This window comes from Apostichopus japonicus, chromosome 11 (genome assembly GCF_037975245.1).
Source record: "Apostichopus japonicus isolate 1M-3 chromosome 11, ASM3797524v1, whole genome shotgun sequence".
Lineage (NCBI taxonomy): Eukaryota > Metazoa > Echinodermata > Holothuroidea > Aspidochirotida > Stichopodidae > Apostichopus > Apostichopus japonicus.
Window position 1 is genome coordinate 3,925,710 of NC_092571.1, and position 26,125 is coordinate 3,951,834.

A 26,125-nucleotide genomic window follows, 5' to 3' on the forward strand; every position below is an offset into this window, starting at 1 on the left:
CCTTTGTTTCCTCTAGCTTTCTGAAACCGACGACGGTGACTGTCCGAGGACGGTTTCGACAAAAAGCTACACGAGCAGCAAATGATTTATAACTACGGCTACCATCCTCAAAGACGTAGGAGGGAAATTCTGATTGTGTACACTGTTTGGCTGTGAGTGTATACGGTGAGAGAGAGGAGGTTCTGCGAAACCCCAGGAAGCATCATCATTTGCAACAGTTCTTATTCTCAGGTTTTTGTATAAGTTAGTACGTGTCAGAAAAGAGCCCCTCAGCCCTAGACTTGCGGGGGAATAGGGATGGGGCATAAGCATAATTCCGGGCGGATGCTGAAGCATGAGGTTTAAAAATGAATTTTAAATCTTGGTGAAATGTCCAGGGTGGGTTTCAGTTGCAGATATACCTGCTTGTTGTAGCGGTTCTACAGCACAAAAATACATGTCAGAAGATGGAATTTCATTTTTTTTGGAATGTATTTCAAAGTCGCCGCCGGGGTTGAAGGGTCAACACACCCAGAAGCTGTAGCATTTTGAGATGGTTCGTTTCTCTCGTAGTGATTTTGTAGCACAACATATATATATTATTTGTTATTATCTACAATTTATTGAGGGTTACCCCTTATACCTCTGACTCCCATTCATTACACCTCTCATACCATTTGTTACTCACTCACCACGCATACAATCAGATGTTTCTTTGATCCGTTTCAAGCTGACCCTAACGACTTTTGTATTCATTTCTAGTCTATAATTTTTACGTCCATAGATGTAAAACCTCGCTGACTTCGGCTCCGAGTTTTGACCGACTTGGTATCAATTTTGGATTTGCACAGGGGTGCCCCACCTACAATTCTGAAGGTATGACATTGGAGCGGTTGGGACAATGTTATTAATGGAGTAAAAGCCATCTGAAATGGGGAAGGCGCCCCCAGTTTAACTCAAGGGAAAAGGTTAGGGGTAGTTCACGGAAGCTGTCAAATTTCATGTATTTCTCGTACTTTACTAAAGCGCATTTCAACACACACACGAATGCTGGAGTGTAAGTACATCACATTCAGTTGTTGTATGCTGAGCTCCATTATTGATAGTCTCAGTTTTGCCGTCGTTTAATCCTCTACCAGCCTATCTCTTTCATTTACCCCTCTCTCTCTTTTCCGTCTACTTTTGCTATTTTTCATTATTCTATTGTACAATTAAGCTGTATGTCCATATGTCCCTTCTATATGTGACCATAATCTGTTCTAGAGAGTATGACAAATATAGTCACTTAACGAGAATTGTCATGTAGTCATATTACACTATTTTCCAATGTTTTTTCCAATAATTAAGCAATTTCATGTAATGAATAGAGCCAAAGCAAAGGGAATATATGCCATAAAGAATCTGATTAGGCAAAAACATATTATTAACCACATGCAAAAACAAAGCCGAAATCCAGGCAAGATTTATTTACTTTATACTCAACTGTTTGAAAGGAAATTTGGTAAGGTAATATACTGAACTTCATTGTTTTGCACGTCCGTAGGCGTAGGAGGCGGGGTCGACAATATATTTCCGTGAAATATGCTGAATTGTTTTTGGCACCCGACCCCTCCCCTTCCCCTCTAAATAAACTGCAATCAGTTAGTTGATAGTCAGTAATTCCGTAGAAAAAAGCAGCCTGAGGTAATAAAATTAACATGCTATACTTATCCGAGATATCTGACATTATTGTTGTGGAGATTTGACACAATTCGCAGTCCTTGCTTCTTTTCAAAGGTAAGGGAAGTCTTCTCTTACCAGTACGCCCTTCCATATAATCACATCTTTTGGGCAAATCGTTCCCCCCGTGATCACACCACTATCATATAGCAGTGTTTCATGGTTCAGGTGACAGATTTTTTTTTATAATATACATTGTTAATTAACACTAACTGCCAATTCTGTAAACATGATATTGTTGACGTAACACTACAACAAACGTTATACCAACATCAATCGCTAGTCGCAAACTAACAGTCGAATGCAGGAAAAGGAAATTTGTTTAAACCGTTGTGTGTGACACCAGTTCTTTAACCTTTGTCTCAATTGTCTGCATGTACAATTATTACTGCACGCTATTTCTGACTTTTTTGTATTAACCATATGCTCCAACAGTTTTTTTTATGGCCGTGTTAGTTAGATGATGTATCAGGAGTCCCTTCAAAGGGAACAGATGCCGCAGACGGTGTTCATCAAAGGTTTGTGAGCAACTAAAAATGACATAAAATATCATGGTTTCTTTGTTCTCATATGCAGCAACTTAATCATCACGATTATAATCGTACCAGACACGTCACACATGTATTTCCTTTGTCTTCGACGCTGAGACACGTTTATAAATCTAAGGCAGCTGTTCAATCATTTCAAAGTAGCTATGTCAATATATTGCACTTGAGCGGTCTCTTTTTTCTTTCTTATTGTCTCTGGTTGTAATATTAGCGCCAGCTTAATCACACAATAGCAAACCAGAAAAAGTAGGGGAAAAGTCCGAACTTCAAGTTTTAAGTACCAAGCATATTTTAATGCGAGAATCAGTAGCAAGAGCGTTGGTCATGGGTATATCTACCAAGGCTTAAAAGTCACAATATATATTAAAAAATGAAACAGACCACATCAAAATACAGTAAGGACGATCTAACATACCACGCAGTTGCTATTATACTTAAATTAACGCCAGCAGGTACGACAGTAATACCAATACACTCAAAAAAATGAAGTGTTAAATTTGAATCGTAAAGTGTTGAATTTAACACCCCACCCTGTTTGGATTAGGGACAACACCCACCGGGTTAAATTAACACTTCAGAAGTGTAACATAATATAACACTTTGCGAGTGTTGCCTTAACAACACCCATACAAGTGTCAAAATAACACTTCCTGGTGTTGAAGGTACACTACAGGGAGTAAAATTAACACAATAAAGTGTTCATTTGTTAAAACTTCTGGGTGTCAACATGACACTTCAGGAAGTAAAATTAACACCATAAAGTGTTCATTTGTTAGCACTTCTGGGTGTCAAAATTGCACTTCAGGGAGTATAATTAACACTCTAGTGCACATTTTTTGGCCTTCTGGGTGTCAAAGTTCTGCTTCAGTGAGTATAATTACCACCATATAGTGTTCATTTGTCATCTGTGTCAAGATGATACTTAATGGACTCTCAACACACAATAGTGCTCTCTCGTTTATACTTCTGGATGTATATTTAACTGCTGGTTTGTAAAGTTTTACATGTTTATTATGTAACACAAATACAATACTGTTATGTAAAATTTTGCCAGAAAAGTTTACATCGCACCCGTTTAGTAAATATTTGATACAGGTTTTAGGTTAATTATTACCTAGTAATTAGGTAAACAATATGGATGCATGTTTGAATCGCTCACAGCAGAAAGCTACATTTAAGAGAGAGCAAACAGCAATGACAACACAAACAATTCAGAATGTGGGATTTTCAGCAATTAAACACCCTACTACCTTCCTATTCCAAAGGTCCATTTATTATATCCCATTAAATGTAAAACGAACAATAGACACAATCGGCGACCGGCGTCACGTGACCTATAGTGGGTATACAATGTAAACAAACCAAGTGCGGTGTATGGCAACAACATGTATTCCCTCATGAAAAATCATCCTCATGGGTATTACGATCAGGTCCAAGGACAATTAGCAATCTCAGGGTTATCATGGTGTGACTTTGTTGTATATTTAAGTGATTCACTTGAGATGGCAGTAATAAGGATACTGTTTGATGAAGAATATTGGAATAGTTTGTTAAGTAAATTGAACAATTTTTATGTTAAGTCTCTTCCATTTATCATATCTATGTCAACATAAAGAAAGTGGAAAACAATATGATTTCTGTGTTTAGTCCATTCCATTTATCAGATCTATGTGAAAATGTGCATAAAAAAAAGCTGTATATATGTCTACTACAGTTGTATTTATTTGACAAAATAAATAAATGAAAGCCAGGTTGACACCGAACAAACAGTATTATTGTAAGTTTAATTCATGTATTCAACACAATAACTATCATGTACTGAATAGAGTATACCATCTACAGTATGTCATCTACAAAAACAAATTCTTTTCAACACTACCTTGAGTTGATAGATTAATGTATGATGCCTGGCAAGAGGAAAATTATTGCAGTTACATGAAAACATCCTATAATTTGACTGAATAATACATGTAGAAATGTTGGCCTAGCCAGCTGAATTTCTTCATGTGTAATCTGGGGGGGGGGGGGCTGCTCTGACAAAGACAAATAAAAAAGATGACAATATGCAGGGGTTATTATCTGTGATGCATGGTAAACTTTATGAGTGTACGCATGACCACCCCCCCCCCCAAAAAAAAAAAATCCTTGATCTGCCCCTGGTAATAAATACAACATGGAAACATAATCATTTAACTTTTAAGGCAATGAATGGCAGTAAATTAACATTAACAACAATCTTTATAATATATTGGTTCGAGGTAACACCATGATCTCTCAATGAGTTGGGGTGGTTTTAGCAACTCAACGTTTCGATTAGTAAGCTCTGATCGTCTTCAATACCATTGTTTGTTCAGAACCACCCTAACTCATTGGGAGATCATTATGGTTTCACCGCAAAAATTACTGGATAGTATTTCCACCATGCAAAGTTCAAAATCCTACTTTACAATCCTACTCCTAGTCCACAATCTTATACTTTGGTTCATATAGCACCTGCATTTCAATACTGATATTAAAAAAAACAAAAAAACAAACTGCATTTTAAGGTACAGCCAATAATAACTACTCTTGAGAAAGCAAGATTTGAGCCGAACAGATCATCAACATAAACAAAATGTAAAATCACTCGTCTCCTCCATCAGAAATAACAGGGTTCTGGAAGTTTGAAATCAAACAAGCTACTGTCCAAATTTGGTTTATAGTTCCAAACATGGATACAGGGATCAATGACTGGAAAATTCTGAACCTTTTGACTTTTCCTATGGCTCTTTCTACATGGATTCGATGTTGTGCCACATCTGAGCTCGTATGATGTCTTTTTCGCTGAAGTAACCATTTTCCCTCAGGAAGGGGGGGGGGGGGGGAACATTTACTTTTAAGGCAAGTTCTTGAAGGTCTTCTCCAATATTAAAACCCCGATCTGCCATGATACCGTCCCCGGCAGGATTTCTCCACATTCAAGTTTCATTTTTAAAACAGTGAGAAACCCACTTCGCTTTACTATTTCTTTATCGCTTATTGACCCTTCGAAAAGTTGCGAAACAAACATCACGCCACCCATTGGGTCTACGCCAATCAATGACTTTAGCGTAGTGTGGTGCTTATAGTTGCTGTAGCACTCACTCTGTTTCTGAAGTGCACTTGGCACTTGGACAGTTAGTTTAGTGGTATCTATGATTATGACCGTATCTTTATATTTTTCTTGAAATTCCTTAGGTGACTTTTGGATGATTATGTCTCTGTGTGGCCAAATGTTCAGTGTTCCCAGTGCTATACGTACAGTAGATTTATCCATGTTATTATTTTGTTTGACACTGTACTGTTAGAAATGTTGAAGCGTTCTGCAAGGTCCCGATTTTTTGCCCCGGATCGTAACTTCATAAGGGTTAACAAAAGTTCATTTTGCACTGTCATTTTATATGAACTGTTTTGAATTAAATCTTTCTCTTCATCTCCTGCATCATGAAATTCATATGACGATTCATTAAGTAGCTGTTCAGTATCAATCAGTCGATGTTTACTCGCTTTGCTTCCCCAGTAGATCACATCTTCATTGTCCAAAGTTGGACAAACAAACCTTAAGAACTGCTTGAACCTCTCATATGATGCCATCCCAGTGAAATGCATAAATAGTTCATGCTCGATCCTTTCATTCTTACACTTAGAGAGTAAAACTACGACAATCCCCCGTGCTTAAACACTGCACACATGTCGCGCGATGGTTTGTTATGATTCTGTACCCACTATACGTCACGTGGCCACCGCTGCTCGGAGTCGCCGATTGTGTCTATTTAGGCTATAAAAGTATTGTCTTGTGGAATTAAGTCAACTTAAAAGTGCCAACATTTTCAAATGCTACAGTGCAGTTACTTGGTCTTTATTTTTTTGCACATGCCTTTTGGTTTCTAGATTAAAGACAAAGAAACAACTCTTCCCAAAGTCAATTTCAAATAAGCAACAACTTTAGAAAAATTCTGATCCATGGGATGAGAAAACATGGAGTGCTGTGTATGATGACTGCTACACTACTGTGACTATGTCTTTGTCGTTGGCAAATGCCTTTTGGTATTCCAGATTAAACGCAAGAAACAACTCTTCCCAAAGTCAATTTCAAATAAGCAACAACTTTAGATATATGCTGATCTGTGGGATGAGAAAACGTGGAGTACTGTCTATGATGACTGCTACACTGCAGTTACTTTGTCTTTGTTGTTGGCTCGTGCCCTTGGTATTCCAAATTAAACAAAAAGAAAAAACTCTTCCCAAAGACAATTCCAAATAAGCAACAACTTTACATACATTCTGATCCGTGAGATGAGGAAACATGGAGTTCTGTCTATGACAACTGCTAAACTGCAGTAACTTTGTCTTTTTTGTCGGCACGGTGAGCATAAAAATCTCGAATCTGGTTGCGTTTCACACCACCAGGCAACTTGTAGACAACTTTTTGGAAAAATTCCCAGGCACCGAGACTTGCAATTTGGTATAATTCAGATTTAACACGTAGAATAATTTGAAGCAAACATCAATGGCTTCATAAATGTCCTCTGGGGTAGGGCATGTCTCTGGATGATCACAAATGACTGCTTGGGGTGTATTTTGCTTCCTCCAAGAAGTAACACATATTGCTGAGGTCTTTCTGAAATCTTTTGCAAATAGAATTCCAAGTTGATGCTTCCTAAGTAACAACAAAGAAAAGAAAAGAAAATTCCCATCATAATGAAGTTGTGTTAAAACCTTCTTGGAGCATAAGCAGTTTTTTACATGTACCCCTCACAAAACATGAACATTCCTAAAGAAAATGTACACAATTTAATCAGTTGTGATTCTAACTTCTTCAAGTACGTTTGAATCTAGAAAGCCAGATGGCCTATAGTGATTACTTGTCAAAACAGGAACTTGCATTAAACTTTCATCAGACAAGGTAGGCAACTTTTATAACCAACGCATCATGTTAACAATGCTTAAAACAATGCTCACTCCCACTGTATGCAATTATGTAGATTGATATGAATTATAACAGCTAGATCACTTCCATAAGATAGCTAAATTATAGTTGGGCCTAGGTCTAAAAGTATCACCAATCCACATCAGCTTCGGCCTACTTGCTACAACTTACAAGCTAAAATGGCAATTAGTGGTAATTATATATTGCATTACATGAATATATGTTTATCCCTTATTGAACATATAGTACCAGCGTAACTATAGGCCCATGCCCGATGCTATTTAAAATGCATTGTCTTGAAATAGCCTAAGTATACCCTACTAGTACTAGGCCTAGTAGGCCTAGTAGTACTACTTAGGCCTAGTAGGCCTAGTAGTACTACTTAAAAAGGTGACTCGCAGGGTATACGAAGTTACGGTTAACGCACAAAAAGGAATAGAATGCACTAGATTACAATAAAGGCCTAGACCAAAGTCCTCCGTCCGTCCGAAGGCAATTCCGTTTAATGTTTACTTGTATGTAGGCTACACTGATTCGTTGACAATTATGAGTTGACTATGACAAACAGCAGCTAGCCTATTATATTAACTTATAGTATGACTTTAACGTTAGGTCTACGTAACGCAAGCGATTCAAATGCATTCGTCTACCCAGCTTAGTCGTTGGTCTCTAAGCATATCTCGTTCTTGTCACGTACACTTACATAATATCAAAACATACCTTCGAATTTTTCAATCAATTCTTCCAGGCCCCAGTCTCCTATAACGTCATTTTCATGCCATTGTAGCTCGTTATCGCACACCGAGTACGTAACGTTTTGTGGCTTGAACGTATATATGGCTGTGGTTACTATAGTACATTTAGTAACGATAAATGTCGACAAACTGGTACAAGTATTGCTAGGTACGGTAAATGGGTGTTCACGGTACGGTGGTACCGTTTAAACACTTAACTTACACTAAGAATCCAGCTGACGGGAGGTTTGACCAATCAGAATGCTCGAACTGAAAGTACACTTCTGCAGGTGTTAAAAAATCCACGCTACATAAATTATGTAACCCTACTCAGGGTCAGAGTAACCCTTCAGGTGTAGGGTGAACGGTTACACCTGGAAAGTGTTAAAATTCAACACTCCATTTTTTTTGCGTGTATACGTGCGTGGCTTCAGTTATTCGGCCACATCGGAGTTTAATATTAAAAGCTCCATGAATCGAAGAAGTTGTTGCAGTGTTGCAAAACAATAAAATAGAAACTTAAGTTAAATGCAATTCCTTGTCTCCATTATTTTTTCTAGATATGTTATTCCAATACAGAATATGTTAATTTTTTGGTTACGTTATCGTTAACACAAGCTTCAAACTGGATTCATGAAACTTTCTCAAATTCTTAAAGGAAGAAATATAAAGTACCTCAAAAGATCATCATATAGGTTACTCGTGGGTATCTCTATCGAACAGGGTGTTAAAATCACATTTAGTCAATAATAAACCAGGCACGTACAAAGTATACTCACTAAAACTTAATCCTCAGTTTTGTTTTTAATAATGACTGACGCAAATTGACTTAACACAGGTAATAGTGAGAATCTGCCAACATGGTTCAAGTTATTTCACCACTCAACAATATTTTGCACTAACGTTATGGTACAGCACGAAACGTCGACAACAAAATATAAAACGTTTAATTTCTTTTATTATGTGTTTTGCTAGATATTTCCTTTTATTGCAATGCAGAATATGTTAGTCTATACATTGCCCTTACGAACGAAGAACTTTAAACCGCATTCTTGAAAACGATTATAATCTTATCATTGTTCTTCAAAAAGAGAAGGAGACTTCCCATCATGTTTCGTCCAAGATAATCACCCTTGACACACATATAGTGTAAAGGAAACTGCAATGGTGATGTGGTTTTTTTTATTGCTCCAAAAGCCTTGAAAGCTTTGTACATGCGTTTTGCAACTGCGCTTTTTTGGGGGATTATGGGGAAGGAGGGGGGGAGGGGGGCTTCAGGTTTTTTTCAAACAATTACAGGTGTATAGAAATAAAAGATGTGAAGTTGCTTTTGCGGGATATGGTACATCTGAGGTAGCAGGTTCTTTCGATGGTGATAAATGACTTGCGGCTTCAAATTGAGGCAGATTTGTACCGTTTTGTCGAGACGTGTTATTTCGGGCCGTTCTTATTTAGGGAGCTGATGGTCCTACGTGCTAGCTACCCCTTTACAACTTCAAGTTTGTTTAGGTGTTGAGTTGGAAATGGGAAATTATTGTTGCTAGGATTTTAGTTTCTGTGGGGATCGGGTTTGGCTTGTACCGCTGTTTTGGCTGGGCCTTTTTGGGTTCTGCTAGTGGGCGGGTCGCCCTCTAATTAAACTTTACATTTAACAAACACACCAAAACAGCCAATCGATATTATATATGTATTTGTTAATATGTTTAGCTTGATGTACAATTTAATTTTGTTGAACAAAATGAATCACATTACACCAATAAACTCATCGATACATATTGTTTCAATGAAGAAGTGACGAGTTGATTTATAACAGACACTGAAAAAAGATTACCTCATAGTGGAAATGTAACATAGTACCTTCTAAATTTAGACGTTCGATGAAACAGAAAGCAGGAACTTTAAACATGTCAGCCACATCGTTAAGGTACTACTTGCCAGTCACAATATTCGTCGGCCGTAGGTTAAGAAAGATATTGTCAGCAAAGATAAAACCCTGGCGAATATGCCAATTTACCCAAAATTAACACTAGTAGTTGTTGAAGGAAATATATATAGTGTAAATAATATATGTGATCTTTTCAAGACTCCTTTGTTTCTTATTTAAACGACAAACAGATGATTGAACCAAACCAGTCCTAAACAATGATTTTTACATGAAAAAGCTTTTGTCTTTTCTAGCGATGCTACCACTACATGGAATATATTTTCAGTCACCGTTGTAATCATTAGCCTCACTCTCCACGTCTAGAGTAAAATGTTGTAACTTGCCCGCTCCAACGAGGTCATTGTCGTCTTCGGTATCCTGTGATAGGTATGAATTTAAATATTTTTGATTAATGCCATGTAAACACCTTAAAGAGAGGATGAAATGGTGGGTTTTCATGTGTTAGAATGGTTTATCTACAATACTACAACACCACCCATTCACTACTTTCCGTAAATGCAGCTGCAAAAGCCAGAAATTCGCTGTCGAAGTATTCCCTACAGACATCCCGAGCAGACTCTCGTGAAAAAACACAAAGCTTCCTACTGCAGACCATATGACGTCAGAAAAGGGACAATTTCAGCCAAAGCCGACTCCCCAGTTGTTACTTTTACTGCGTCATACAGTTTACTACGTACAGGTAACTACAAAAAACTCTCCTCTTCAACTGAAAGTTTTCTCCCGAATCTTTCGATTCGGAGGAAATGGGCCTTCACCTCTCAGAACTTTCGTAAGCTTTGACGAAAATTATTTTCTTCCCTACTTCTAACCTTTTTTGTAAAGCCATTTAAAGCAATTAAAAATTTGCAATCAGCAGATTTTGCATTTAGTAATCTCTTTTCTATAGACAACTGGAACACTTAAACAAATAGTTGTATTAGTGCAGTTAACCATATTCCTTCCTTTCGCTTTGTTTTATTTTCTGTTTGAATATGTTGCAGAAAGAACGATTTCAATACTCCAAAACTCATGGACAGCTTAAAATGTCTTGCTTTTTTACCAATCATTGTTATGGGTGAAGTATGGCTTGCTCGATGAGGCTGGAATGAAATGATTCTAAGATTATGTCAAAGACAAAACAAAATTGATTGCATCCTTGCCTGTCCTATTTCATGAAAGGAAGAGCAAGTAAGGATTTGGCAAATCTCATGTACTGACGGTCGACTCGCTTCCGACGCATCCCATGACTGAAGCATCTTACAGAATCTACCCCCCACCCAAAAAGAAAATAGGAACAGTAAAGAAATGAAAACAAGGACATTTATCTTGGCTGATATGGTTTCAGCCAAGGACATCTACGTATTGTTATCTGCTTTACTTATACAAGTCTGTCAATAAAAGCAATGCTCGAATTGTAATGGTCTTCTAATATTTTTAGAACCCAGCTAAACATATATACACGCAATGACCATAAGGTTCCAAAATATTTATGTATATTTGGAGTAAGACCCATGTGTACTGATTCATTGCCTGCAGTTGACCAAACAACTTTATTGACAAGTAACTGTAACATGGTTTCTAAACAGGTACTTCATTACCTGCGTAATGATTTGAAAGTAAAATCATCACGGAACTGAACACGGAAATAATTTTGCGACAAAGTAAACTACAAACAGGAAACTATATGCAACATTTTATTATGTGTTAAAGGTTAAAACTGACTGTTTTATTCATGATAACCAGTAAGCAATTGCAAGAACGATAAAATAAATATATATGTATTGAAACATAGTTATCTTTAAAACAAGGGACGACAACATACAAACCGTTCACAGCACTCATGTTGTGGTAAACTAAGCATTTGGGCGCATCTGCCTTAGACTTACATATACAAACTTCAGCTAACAGATTCGCAGGCGACAAGCCTATGTTGATATCATTTATAGCAATGTCCTGCAGGTCACATTTGATAAAGTCTGACAATGTTGTAAGTAATTTTTGTTCTCAATACACAGGTATCTGCACCGAGGTATTGAAAACCTCGTTCGATTAATTTTCACGATGGTATTCTGTACTCACATCCCACCAGGACAGGCAAACGGATTGCTCAAGATTACTCCCGATCTTATCTTCTTTTCAATTTCGTCACACGTGCTTTCTGTATTTGGTATATCTCCTGCAGCAGAAATCATATCAAATATATTCAGACGCACACTGTATACAATTCAAAGGAATAAAATAAGATTGCAGTCTTTACTACTTAGAAATATTTCTGAAAAAAATAATAAAACTATAATCAGAGTTAGCATATAATGGACTGATTAAGCCAATTGTGACTATTATGAGTATAATATTGAAAAACGCTCACCGACAGAACATTTTTCCCAAACGACATCAGCAAGGTTCCACACATCAGAGTTAGCTGAATACTGTCGCAAAATATGGTTTCCGGAACAACCCACGCGACTGGAGGATTTGGCTGGTAATGCGGAAAAACAATAAGTCAAAAATGATTAACTTGAATGCGTAAAAGAAAGATTAGCTATACCCGATACATGAAACAAAATGTGCATAACTCATATATATATATATATATATATATATATATATATTTATATATAAATACAAATATACATATATAGGTAGATAGATATATAAATATATAAATAGATAGAATGAATCGATGGATTGATGGATGGATAGATACAAATATATAATATATATCAAAATATAAATAATATATAGTTAAATATTATTATACATATATTTGAAAAATATAAATAATATCCATCCATCCATCCATTTAAGTGGCTATCCAGGATTCACAAATGATTGGTTAGCATCATGAATTAATCTTTAGAGTAAGGCAAAATATGTCACCTAAACAGAACTAGCATTGTTCGACACAGGTAGCAAAAACCTACAGTAGAATGATGACCTTCCTTACTGGTTTCGAACCTTTGAACACACAATCAGTGTCACTGACCTACTTGGTTAAGGTGGTCCGCATCTAAACGGGGTATCTATCTATATCTCTATACTGTGTCACTGATTTCAATACATATTAAATACCGAGAAGGGAAATATCGAAAAGGGAGGCTATCTTCAATTTGTCTGATAAGTGATGTATATTGATTGTGTATACGATACTTACACAATGAAGATCCCTACACCTAGATCCTTTCGTATCACCACAAATCACCACAAATACTATTTTTTCATATGGTCATGATCATATGGTTACATCTCGATGAAACCGGGGATTGGGGTTGAGAGGGTTTCAAGTTGTTTTGGTTTCCGTGCCCAGGCCCTGATTTGGTTGCCTTTTCTTACACAAAAGTGTTAAAATACCGTGGCCCTTGTTAGGTTAGTATGTGCGTAATGCTTTCACTTTAATATTTAAAGAATGAACGATCATAACGTTAACAAAAAAAATGTGTCTTGGATTTATAAGTGAACTGTAATATAAAGTTGATTAAATATTGTATTGAATGACATAAAGCTGTCTTCTTGCCATTGAAATCGAAGTGCCTTACAAATGTACTGACAAAAGCCGTTCGTAAGATATTCAATGCTGACAACTTTAAGGGATTCCATAAGCCCTATACATGATTTTAATATATATAAAAGCAAAGCTGTACTAAATACCTTTTCCAGCAGATGATAGATTCACTTCTTTGTTACTTTCTCTGGCCAGAAATCATATACTTTGCAATTTCCAGTTTCGGTTAAAGGTATGTTCCCAGTCGTTAACTCAGGATGTTGATACTGTTACATTAAAAAGAAAGTGATTTTTTTTTAATTAGTTACTGTAATTACTTCCTGATTGAAAGCGGGACTCACACTGCGAAGGAAAGTGGGACATTGGACATTGAAAAAGCAACCGGGAAAATCCCCTCAAAACTGTCAGGACGAAACAGGTCATCCATGTATACTGTAGCACTACTTTTTATATTTGAATGTTTTGCAAAGACTCTTAAATGACTGTTTCAACTAATTTGTGACATGGGTTGTCGTCTCTGGTGTAATTTTTTTAAATTCATTTTTATAAAGTAACATATAGAGTCTTCAGTATCTTATCTTTTTTTTAATTGGTCGAGTATGTTGCCACCCACCATATTATAGAAAACTACACTCAATATGTAAGTCTCAGCTTGTCTTGCAAATCAAACTCCTTGTATCTCAATGCAATGCAAAACCGTATAATTTTTTTCATAACAGTTTTGTAATATCAGTCCACGTTATTTTGAAATTGCTTGACAATACCACAAGAGAAAAAGTTGCATATTGAAATAGACTGTCACGCAGTATGGGTATTCCGTTCAATATAGGTGTTGTGATGATGTTGTGTGTATTTAATGTAGCATACTAAAATGTGATAATCTTCTTTTGTGTATACCAAGGTTAAACTAGATATATTAAACCACTTACGTCTTTTCTGTCAAAAGGCCAAAGCATATGTTATTTCAGATGCTTGCTTAGTCAAATATTTCATATAAACAGACCAAGTCGAATTATATTTAGTAACCCGAGAAATCTCAACTTGTTGACTATTACGTAGCAAAAAGTCTCTAAGAGTGTCATTCTGGCATAACTCTTGATATATGTAGTGTGGAACTGCGGATAACAATCAGCAACATAGGTTACATATAAATTGTTTTGAAACGCGAACTTGAAAATGCTTTTGTAGTTGCAGTTTGGAGATATCTTTAGACCGTAATATTAAGAAATAAACAAGTCACAACTAAACTAGGATTTAAGTTATTTAACCATCAGTTTTCTGTATGAGGCAATACTTTTTCTTTTAAAGAAAGTCAATGGCTCGAAAGGAAACGATGTAATTCGTTAATCAATATCATAAGTTTAAACTTAAAGATTTTATTCCTTTTAAAATATATAAATAAGTTATCAACACACACATAATACATGTAAGAGCTTATTGTACTCATGACACAGTAAATGAATAAGATACACGTTTACAGCTCCAGTAAGGTCAAAGTATTAGTAGTACTCTGACGAGTTAGCAAGTATCACCTAAGTGACAGTCATTACACCTTCATGGTTGACTGTGGAATAATTAGCGACGTAAGCTAAGGTCAGAGTATCAATTGACAAGAGCAGACCATATGTGAATATATGGTCAACAGACATCATTAATACCAACTAGGAAGTCCACATATTCATTTCAATTTCGTTGTAAACTACGCAATTTCGAAATGGAACACTATTGTCCATATTCTCTTTGAAGAGTCCAGCAGGCCAGACACGATTGTTATTCCGGCATCGTGATGTACTATAACAAGTTGAACTCTGATGGTGATGTTTCAACAACAGGTTATTTCGTATGTAACATTCTTTTCCAGTAAATATTCTTCAATGTGATCGTCATCAACATAATATAAACCTTAGTGACCGTAATTATTGCTTTTCATCTTTAACTCGAAGAACCCAGAAAGTGACTGAACATAACGATGTTAAATTATAAAGTGGTGACATCTTACCAATTGACAAATACAGAGACAATAAAAAGTCATGACATTTCTATTTTTGATTTCAACACGTACTTTGAACAACTGCAATATGTAACGAGGTTACCAAATGCAAATGGTCGCTCATCAGTTTCAAACTGTGCGCTAAGTCTCTGAAAGTGTAAATATCTTGTACCTGTGGAGCATCTGTAGGACAGGAGAGAGGGGTGAAGTAATATACAAGAAATGTTAATTGATAATATTGTATTATTTTGTTATATGTACTGACATCATTAATACTTATTTTTGTAGAGCATGAGCTTCAATTGGAAATCTAAACATATGTGTAGAGAAGGGCAGGGGACAGAGCCATCTACCCCTTCCAGCGAGTGGGACATATTATCGTCTAACGAACTCCATTTGAGGGAATCGATTAAATAGGCAGTAAATGTTGTGATTTTGGCTGATTTTCAAGGTCGAGGCAAACATGTCTGAACTTATACCAATAAAATTAATAATAAAATTAGGTAAGTGGATAGACGTAGGAAGCGGAACGAGGGGATTGGTGTGTTTATTGTCATTCTCCGTGTCTAAGATGTGATGAAGTTTGTCCCTCAACACCCGTTATAGGTTAACAGCTGTCTGGACGTTTAGTCCATAGACATCGATGATGTTGCTCAGATTACTTATTACACATCTGGCCAAACTATCTTGCGTGTCACAACTAAAACATAAGGAAGAACATTTCTAGAACACATCACCATTGAAGGATTATTTTTAGATTAAACATGCATCAATGTGAAAGCTACTTCCTGCATATTCATCAACTTAGTTGCCCCCAAAATATGTTACTTGATGTATAATAATTTACCTGATAAGGTTTTGGCGATGATATTGAAACCATTATATGGTTGATCAGAAAGGGTTGCCTTGTAGTACCTAAACATTTCTCTGCCTAGTAATTCACATACCAGATGTTCATCTTCCGTAATAAATTTAGGGAGACTCGGCATGGAATCAGCTTCCATTTGAGGTACAATTCCTTGCATTTGAACTAATTCAAGGACAAAAGATTCTACAAGTTTAAGCGACACAGTTCATTGATTAATGCATAATGTGATCAACATTTAAAAGGCCTATCTTGAGTGTGATGGTCTGCTGTCCATTTGCGTGGTTTCTTGGTCGCCCCTTATAGTGGTGGTATATTAAAGAAACGACTAAAATCATCCAATTTGCTGACATAATTTGAAGCTGATGTTGGTTTACATAGTATCGAAGGTCAAAAGTCTAAAGTAAAATGTAATAACTTAAAAATTATGTAATATGTGAACGAATGTGCTGCTTGTTCGGGGTGATTTCATAATATCATTATAATGCGTGTTTTCTATAGCGCTTTTCAAATATATGATGTTTGTTCCTGGTCAGTTGTGAATATAACATCACTTCTCAAACCTGTTCGTTTTGTAGAATTCACACCAACAATAGATTACCGTGCATCGAGTCATAAAACACAGCATATGTAGGAACCTCTGCAAAAGTGTCTGAAATTAATGACAGGCTCCTACAGAAAGGGTACATATAATAAACGCCATCAAACAACAGACAAGCTTTTACAGAGATGGTACATATACTTAACGCCATCAAACAACAGACAGGCTCCTACAGTGATGGTACATATACTAAACGTCATCAAACAACATACAGGCTTCTACAGTGATGGTACATATACTAAACGCCATCAAACAACAGACAGGCTTTTACAATGATGGTACATATACTAGGCGCAATCAAACAACAGGCCGGCTTCTACAGTGATGGCACATATAACAAACGCCATTAAACAACATACAGGATCTTGCAGTGATGGTACATATAACAAACGCCATCAAACAACAGACAGGCATCTACAGTGATGGTACATATACTAAGCACAATCAAACAACAGACAAGCATCTACAGTGATGGTACATATACTTAACGCCATCAAACAACAGACAGGCATCTACAGTGATGATACATATAATAAACGCCATCAAACAACAGACAGGCTCCTAGAGTGATGGTACATATACTTAACGCCATCAAACAACATACAGGCTCCTACAGTGATGGTACATATACTTAACGCCATCAAAGAACAGACATGCTCCTACAGTGATGGTTCCTATACTAAACGCCATCACATAACAGACAGGCATCTACAGTGATGGTACATATACTTAACGCCATCAGACAACAGACAGGTATCTACAGTGATGGTACATATAATAAACGTCATCAAACAACATACAGGCTTCTACAGTGATGGTACATATACTAAACGCCATCAAACAACAGACCGGCTCCTACAGTGATGGTGCATATAATATACGCCATCAAACAACAGACAGGCTCCTACAGTGATGGTACATATACTAAACGCCATCAAACAACAGACAGGCTTTTACAATGATGGTACAAATACTAGGCGCAATCAAACAACAGGCCGGCTTCTACAGTGATGGCACATATAACAAACGCCATTAAACAACATACAGGATCTTGCAGTGATGGTACATATAACAAACGCCATCAAACAACAGACAGGCATCTACAGTGATGGTACATATACTAAGCACAATCAAACAACAGACAAGCATCTACAGTGATGGTACATATACTTAACGCCATCAAACAACAGACAGGCATCTACAGTGATGATACATATAATAAACGCCATCAAACAACAGACAGGCTCCTAGAGTGATGGTACATATACTTAACGCCATCAAACAACATACAGGCTCCTACAGTGATGGTACATATACTTAACGCCATCAAAGAACAGACATGCTCCTACAGTGATGGTTCCTATACTAAACGCCATCACATAACAGACAGGCATCTACAGTGATGGTACATATAATAAACGCCATCAAACAACACACAGGTTCCTGCAATGATGGTACATATACTAAACGTCATCAAACAACAGAGAGGCTTACACAGTGATGGTACATATAATAAACGCCATCAAACATCAGACAGGCTCCTACAGTGATGGTACATCCAATAAACGACATCAAAAAAGATCATAAGCATAGGCGTAGGTGCCTCATTTGATTTGGGGGGGGGGGGGGCTGTAACGACTTGCCCGAAAAATATAACCAGAATTTTTCGCGCGCTCCGCGCGCAATCCACATGTTACTGTGCGTATCATATAGGCATTCATCGATTATTACACCACATGCCAATAACATAATATCATTTTTCGTGTTATTACCCTTCCATATTGGTTAGAATTATTGGGGAAGTTGTTGCAACAATAATGATATTAACAATAATATAAGTTTAACCGTTAAAAAACACAGTGCAAATTTATCTTCTTCTTCTTGGTCAGGGGGAGAGAATGGTCTGTAGGGGCGCTTTCGACACTATCCACCACAGGTTGGCGCGGAGCGTACAGAAAATTTTTGCGTAAAGATACTCCCTAGATCGCCGGAAATGACCCTTTCCAGGCCTTGCTAATTTGCAGATAAACGAAGAATAAATAGGTGTCATCGCCATTTGTCAGAAAATTGCACCAACAAAATGTGACAAATGTCAATAGGTTTTTGAGAGCGCAATAAACAAGTCAATAATCGCGAATAAGTAAAGAGTGGTAAAAAGCTGAAAAGGGCGCCAGCAGTCCATTTGAGTCCGTCAGGGGGGAACGCCCCCCTCTAACTGTATGGACGCTCCGCCACTCAGCATATTGCCCAAATTTTCACTAAAAAAATTGAAAAACACAGTGCAAATTATTCTTTTTCCAGTAGGTGCCCGAAAAATTCTCAGCATCTTGCCCGAATTTTTCACCAAAAAAATGGTTGGGGGGGGGCTACAGCCACACCCCCCTCCTCCTATACTATGGACATAAGTAACACATATTGTAAATTATTAGATGTATAGTGTTCTATCTTATAAATAGACTAACAAACAAAAGAACATAAAAAACTCATAATGTGAGTCATTAGATGTATATTGTTCTATCCTAAAACGTGAAAATCACTAAGATCATGGTTCGGTCCAAGTATTGAAACGGAATTGTATATTAACAACGGAGCACAATATGACATTTTAACGGACATGCTTTTAACACGGAAGTGGTTACAGACTAACGTCAAACGCCTTCTCCAATAAAATGATATACTATAAAATCGTAAATATGTTGAATGTTAACGAAGCTTGTGCGTGTAACTGGTTAGTATATAACATCAAATATATATATTATTAAATAAGTATTCGTTTTGCAACTTTCGTCTCAATTATAGATGATCGTGCATCGAATAATAAATCACAAATTGCAATAATTAGTTAACGTACACAAGTTTTGGAGAATATACTGGTTGAAATACTCACTGACTCTCAACGTCAAAACATAACTCTGCAATAAAAATTAAGAGAAATTTGTGGCCAGTAATCTCTCTAATCTATAATATTTAATGCATCTCTTGATCGGTTTCTTGGAGGTAAATATACATTACGACTTCAGTATAATGTGATATTTTCACGTAACACATACAAATAAGAAGCGTTAATGTTTGAACTTACTAATTTTATGACAATAGTAACCAAAGATGCATGCGAACGACATCGTGAAGGAAGCTGCACATGTTACTATGATTAAGAGCAACATCGATACACCGGATATATTTCGGTCTTTGTCCTGCCGCATGGGAACTGTCGGATGATTACTATCATCCTTCTCGGATGTATTTGTCAGGAAGCTACTGGCAGTACTATTGTGCTCAGTGTTATTTGTTTCGCATGTCTTGCCACCTGTGGATGGAAGTACCAACAACATGTGCAATATCGCTCTAAAGTCAAGCTGGTTTAAATCTAACAACCAATTCACCGACTGTTGTCAGTAGAACAGTGATGTATTCCAATTTGTTTCCAACATAACACATATGTAACATTTTCTTTTACAAGGAGAAATAAATATTGGTGATGAAACTAAACCAAGTTTGATTTTCTGGTATTTAAAAATGATTCCTTTTTTATAAGAGCGCTGATTTAAAAAAAAAAAAAAAAATTAGCCGCAATTGCTCCGCAAATTATAGCGAAGGATGGAACATAGTCGACAACTAACCATTAGCATTGCATTTTGACTATTTTGACTGTTTTGTTCAAACCCTGTCCGTTATTTCGCAGGTAATATTGACTGACAGTTCAGTTCTTTTCAAACAATCAGAATTTGAAAAGTGTTGCTCGCGACTTTCTATAGCTTCAAGGCTGGTAGCCTGCTAACATCCCAAGCACCATGTACCGTTAAGAATCTTGCTATTATGCAAAAGACAAACAGGAAACGTATTTACATATTTAATGCTGTTCATTAGAGTTCTTAAAATTTCCTTCCTGTACACTCCAAACTGAGAATTGAATTGATATCCTGTCCTTAATGGAGTATGCCAGAGATTGTCATATCAGGGACTTTAGAGGTTTGAAGTATCTAATATTTCTCACCAAATGTAAAGCATACGTGGTTGCGTTTTAAAATCTTGCCAATCAAAATCTCAAAGTATAAGTTTCAGATATTAATTTTTACTAGTGAAGTTTCGTAACGTTTTTCTTGCCTCTCTGGTTTGCTAGTTTTCCTAATATACTCAGCAACTGTTCAAGTTGACATACAACTAACTTTAAACTTGATTACTTTTGTGCAAAACGCACATCATGGAACCAACGTTATGTAACTCAAACTTAAAATATATTTTCGTCCAACCTACCTTCCACTTGTATCACGTATTGTATTTCTGTTTTATTTATTTTGCAAGTAAAGTTTCCTTCGTGACAAAGTGATACATTTTTTATATGGAGTGTGTTGTTCTCATAAATTTCAACAGTGTCCTTAAATGGATCTCTGACATAAACAAAGTTTTCTATTATAAGTTGTCCATTGTGTAACCATCTGCCAATCTCTCCATCGGACAGTGCACACGGAAGTTCAATGAATGATGAAGTAGGTACGTAGCACACATGTGTGCAGTTGTCCAATACGGTAATATTCGATGCAATTAGATTGTAACTATTCAGAAAAACGAGCATGAACATTCTCCAAAGATAAGTCGAGGATACAGTTAAAGTAGCAGTAATCTTCGCTGCCATTGCTTGTGAATCCTCCACAAATCAAGGGATACCTTACTGGTGTCAGATTCATGTATTGAATTGAGCAGACATTTGTCGCTGTCATCCCTGCTGTTGCTTCCTTGTCAGTCTTTCTCAGAATGAAGATGACTAAAGCGTGTGTAGTGTTGTTTTCATGTGAAACTAATAGTAAAGGGTGCATGTAACCAAAGGGAATCCGTGCCTTCTTCTTTTTGCGAAAACTACCCTATATAGGCTACACATCATGTCCACAATCGGAACACAATTTTTTAACCCTTGGTAGATGCTGGTAGTGTTAAGGAATAGCTGTCAACTAAAAATTCACCTTTGTAACCTCCCTGTGGCGAAGCGCCTTTAAACACAGCATGTAAAGCACAATAGCATTGCCTGAGCAGCACATTAGTACATCACAATCTGAGAACATGAGCTGGCTGGCTGAATCAACATTTTGAGATACGTAAGCACAAGTAGTTATCCTGTCGGAACAATATGTTATTTTCCTAATATATAGTAAAATGATAACATATATCTTCCATATTGAAACTAGTTATTCATAAAGCTTATATTACAAGCCATCATTATTTATTTCTAATTGCTCTTTTATCTTAACCTATTAAGTACGTCAGTAAAAATACAAAACTAGAACGGAAATATCTCGGGAAAATATACACGTGACATCGACATTACCAAATACGTCAATAATACATGATCTATGCGACAGGTGTATCCAAATTTAACCCAGAGAGTAACTTTTTTTTAAACAACTGTGGAAATGAATGTTGGTGATTTGTTTAATGATAATGAACTTATAGTAAGGGAGTTTTCAATCGTTTTTCTGACACATCTTTCAGCCCACTTGGCCAGAAAGTCCATCATATATGTACTGAGCTAAGCAAATTTGGGCATTGCACTGACATTTGATATACATTTAGTAAGCTACAGGTTTGTTGTCATTAATCATTTCTTGTGTGCTTTGGGCTAAGTATAGATGTATGAAAGGGACATTTCTCATACTGAAAGTCATCCATGTAATCCATGACATCTATTAGAATAAGCATTTGATACGTTCTCCTAACCTCAAACTAACCTATATGGTCACTTTTGATTACTGTACATCAACTATACCCATTTTTTGAGCTTTAAAATTCGCTATGTCATTTCATAAGCAGTCTCAGCATTACATTAAAATTACTGTTTGAAGAGAAAGGAGGAGAAAGGATGTTATCTTTCTCCGCAGACTATTGTCGAATTTAAACAATGTGTTTTTAAGGCATTCCATGTGGCTTATGGTGATTATTCGTAATTATTTAGGATAACTGAAGGATTTTTAATTAAAACACAAAGTTCAAGTATATCAATTTGTGTTTTTGAATCGCACATTGCTAGGCAGCTTGCAAGATCCACTGAAAGTTCCAACGTTTGTAAGATAATATTAAGAAGAAACAAGAAACCAACAGGGTAACTGCAGTTCATAATGCTTCATTGGAGAGTGTGATGACCTGATTTACCGAAGTACTTACGGACAAGTCTGCTTTACTAATCAGCTAAAGCAAATGTCCAGAGAAATTATTTGGACCGGTTTGGCATTTATTACTTTGGTATATTTCGTCAATTGAGATTTATTAAGTATAGATTGAGGTTGTTAAGACATTACTATCAAAGCAGTTTTTTTTTAATAAAATGAAACTGCCAAAAGGTATGGTGTAATTGAAGTACGAATGGTACACTACGCTCAGTGTAAATTGTTTTCAAACATTTCGCACTTGGCCCGGCCTAAAGTAAGCTTGCACATTAACTTCATGAGCTTCCTTGCCACTTTATATGTTGATATTGTGTGATATACGTCGGGAGCGCAGGTGCGTATTGTTATGGTTAAAGGTATATGATGAACAATTTCTCAGTTTGGTATTATATCTTACATTTTGTTTCAGATCTTAGTGTCTTCAAGTATAATGTTACAGTCACATGTGTGTTAGAAAAGTTCCATTTGCCAAACGTTTGATCTGGATCAATGGTGTCATCTAAGCAGCCAAGGAGAAATTGACACCATATACACTGCAAAAACAAATTGGTTAATTTCATAACCAATTCCATTGTTTGGAATGTAATTGGTCAAGCCAACCATTATATTGTTTACTTGTAACCAACGTACACCAATTTAGTAGGTAGTCCTGAACATTAGCAATAGGTTAACTACACCAACAATAATTGGTTCTAAGTACGTCATTATATGAGTCATATCCGTGACTTTGTTCTCTGCATGCTTTGGCTCGCCACGCGCGGGAAACCGCTCTCCGTTTAATTGTGTGCGTCCACCACTAGCACTGCACTGCAATTTATTGTGTTAACCACCCAGTTACGTACGTACACAACACTGATGAGTGCACTCCAGGCACAACGGCAAGGTGTACCAGGTAAACTAAGCTAATTCCGCTCATTTTAATCGACATGGACCATTACGTGAAGAACATTCTAACAGAATGGAACCTAGAAATGCTTCACGAAGTCTTTGAAGGTAAGAAGATTATGTAAATTGTGCAGTAATAATCAATGTATTGGCATTACTGTAGGCTAAGGTTATACGGCCTAGCCTACCAATGCAACTTTAGTGACATGACAAGCGACGTTCGCCTAGTGTTACCACTAAATGTTAAGCCTAACATTATGATATAATAGCGCTGTAGGCCTAGGCCTCCTACAGTGCTGCGTACACTACTGTACCTGCAGGCTGAGGTCTGTCCTAAGCTAGCACTGGACTAGTGTTATACTTGCTTACTTTTTTTTTAAATTTTGTTTCTCTGGAACTTGGAGGGTAGCTATCCAGTCAAAATGTCCCCAGACCAAAACATCCCTGCATTTTTAGCAACCAAAATGTCCCCGCTTTTTACCAAAATGTACATGGTATTGTAATGGCCTATTGCCAGTATTGGGTACAAAAATGTCCCAGCAGCTAGGAAATGTGAGAGGAATTTGAAAACTGAGTGTAAGGACGGAATTAGGAATGCTGAATTTTTTTCATCAACACGTTTTTATAATGTTAGGCCTGGGCTACTTGCTCAAGAAGAGGGATGGAATAATGAAGAAAAGTATACTTAGGGCCGTCAACCACTTCAATCCTTCGCATATGGGCTGTATGGTAGTACATTGCACCACGTACTAGCCTATATACTAGCCTAGTCACTCATTGTAGCCTATACTAGATGCACGTAACCCAAGCACTCATTGTGTTGCAAGTACTGCAGTAGGCTAGCACTCTTCAATTTTCCAGAAAACTACTGTGCCTTATCAGTCACACCATCAACTGTGTTTTATTTTAGTTATTTTGCATTAACAAGACTCAGAGATTAAGTAGCATGCTAAATCATGTTTCAAGAGTGGAGTATATCACACAATTTTAGAAAGGAATAGATGAGACAGTTCTTAAAGGGCTGTTTGCTCGGTGAGGGTGGGTTTAGTGGCATGTCACATGTCCCCCTAAAAATTATCGCTGCCCCCAAGTACCCCCAACGTCCACCATATGAGATTGACAGCCCACTTTTGTAAATTGATGTGTGTTATATTGCTGTAATGTACCCTCCTGTAGAACACTGAGTTTACTACTGTTTTTGAGGGTTCGTGGAGTGCACTATGTAGGCACACAGTGCAAGCTACTCTATTAATATCAACTGTACACTTCAATATTCTCCCTATTAAATTGTGTGATTAACGGTATCAGCTACAGAACAGTATATCCCATATTTAATCGGCAATTGCAAAATGATACAAAAGGCCATAGGTGGAAAGAGTTGGGAAGCTGGGAGGCTCCTCCCTGGGATATTTGTTTACTTGAAGGGAAATTTTAGCATGTGGAGGGAAAGTTTTGTTTTTTACATGGAAACATGGAAGAAATTGTGGACAATTTTAGTTCAACTCCCTTCCTAGGAGATAAACATTTTTTATCCAGCTCCGCAAAAGGATTACAGTTGGCATACTGTACTGTAGCTTTACTTGCTACACTCCGCTGTTCTGTAAATGTTTATTCTATTTGGGGTTAACTACAGATTAGACCAACTTATATACTTGTCTTTTTGCCTTCTGAACAGAAAATGAAATCAACAAAGAAGCATTATTCTTGCTTGGAGAAGAGGATGTAAGGGCATGGATCCCAAAAACTGGCCCTCGCTTGAAATTTTTGAAGCGTCTAGCAGACCTCAAGGTGAGCCTCCTCTTCGTACTGTAGTTTTGATTCTGTGACTAGGGCTGGGCTCATGGGGTACACATGTTATGTATGTAAGAGGGATTTGCCCCTTTCAAGTTTACGGTGGCATCTAAAAGTGTTACATGGTATTAATAGTGATTCCTCAACATACATGTGTTACCAGGATGGATGTATGCGAACTTTCACAAGATACTGTTCCTACAGAAAACATTTGGTTAATGTACATTCTGATAAAATGTCTGAAGAGGAACCACATAGGCCTACCGATGGACCCTGTGAAAACCATGGGATTGTACCAGCAAATGTAAACCAACAGCAGGACAATGATAGCGAGTCTACATCTGATTATGAACCTGTTTGTGAAGTTTCACCTGAAATATTAGACTTTGATGAACATGGTGTTTGTACAGAAGCTGCTCTTTTTGTTTCAAAATTGAGATCATGTAGTTCTATGACCATGTCAAGCACTTCATTTGTTATTGAA

At 36.9% G+C, this 26,125-nt stretch overlaps 1 protein-coding gene across 10 annotated transcripts; it reads right to left on the minus strand.

Annotated features, from left to right (window-relative positions):
• Positions 1-3,547: 3,547 nt before the first annotated feature.
• LOC139975802 (uncharacterized) lies at positions 3,548-23,490 on the minus strand. 10 transcript variants are annotated; one of them, XR_011795884.1, is made up of 10 exons: positions 21,065-23,083; positions 19,890-20,117; positions 19,698-19,722; positions 15,417-15,527; positions 13,501-13,620; positions 12,221-12,331; positions 11,932-12,028; positions 11,013-11,118; positions 7,915-10,230; positions 3,548-6,924 (listed from the first exon to the last, which is right to left on the minus strand). XR_011795884.1 is itself a non-coding variant. In XM_071984000.1 (5 exons), the coding sequence occupies exons 1-5, from the start codon at positions 21,441-21,443 to the stop codon at positions 14,433-14,435; spliced, it is 780 nt and encodes a 259-aa protein (XP_071840101.1). In that variant the 5' UTR covers positions 21,444-23,084; the 3' UTR covers positions 13,628-14,432. The 10 variants fall into 10 exon arrangements, 3 of the variants coding, with proteins under 3 accessions (XP_071840101.1, XP_071840100.1, XP_071840102.1); XR_011795887.1 differs by lacking the exons at positions 11,013-11,118; positions 21,065-23,083 and adding an exon at positions 23,363-23,490; XR_011795883.1 differs by lacking the exon at positions 11,013-11,118.
• Positions 23,491-26,125: the final 2,635 nt, after the last annotated feature.

What these genes read in the sequence shown, in the direction of transcription:
- LOC139975802 (XM_071983999.1), bottom strand. Translation starts at nt 21,443, where the DNA reads ATGGCAGCGAAGATTACTGCTACTTTAACTGTATCCTCGACTTATCTT. An exon ending in ATACGTGATACAAGTGGAAG is followed by an intron (nt 20,118 to 21,064) that starts GTAGGTTGGACG and finishes TTCCATCCACAG; the next exon opens with GTGGCAAGACATGCGAAACA. An exon ending in ACATATTGCAGTTGTTCAAA is followed by an intron (nt 14,470 to 15,416) that starts GTACGTGTTGAA and finishes TGTTATCCGCAG; the next exon opens with TTCCACACTACATATATCAA.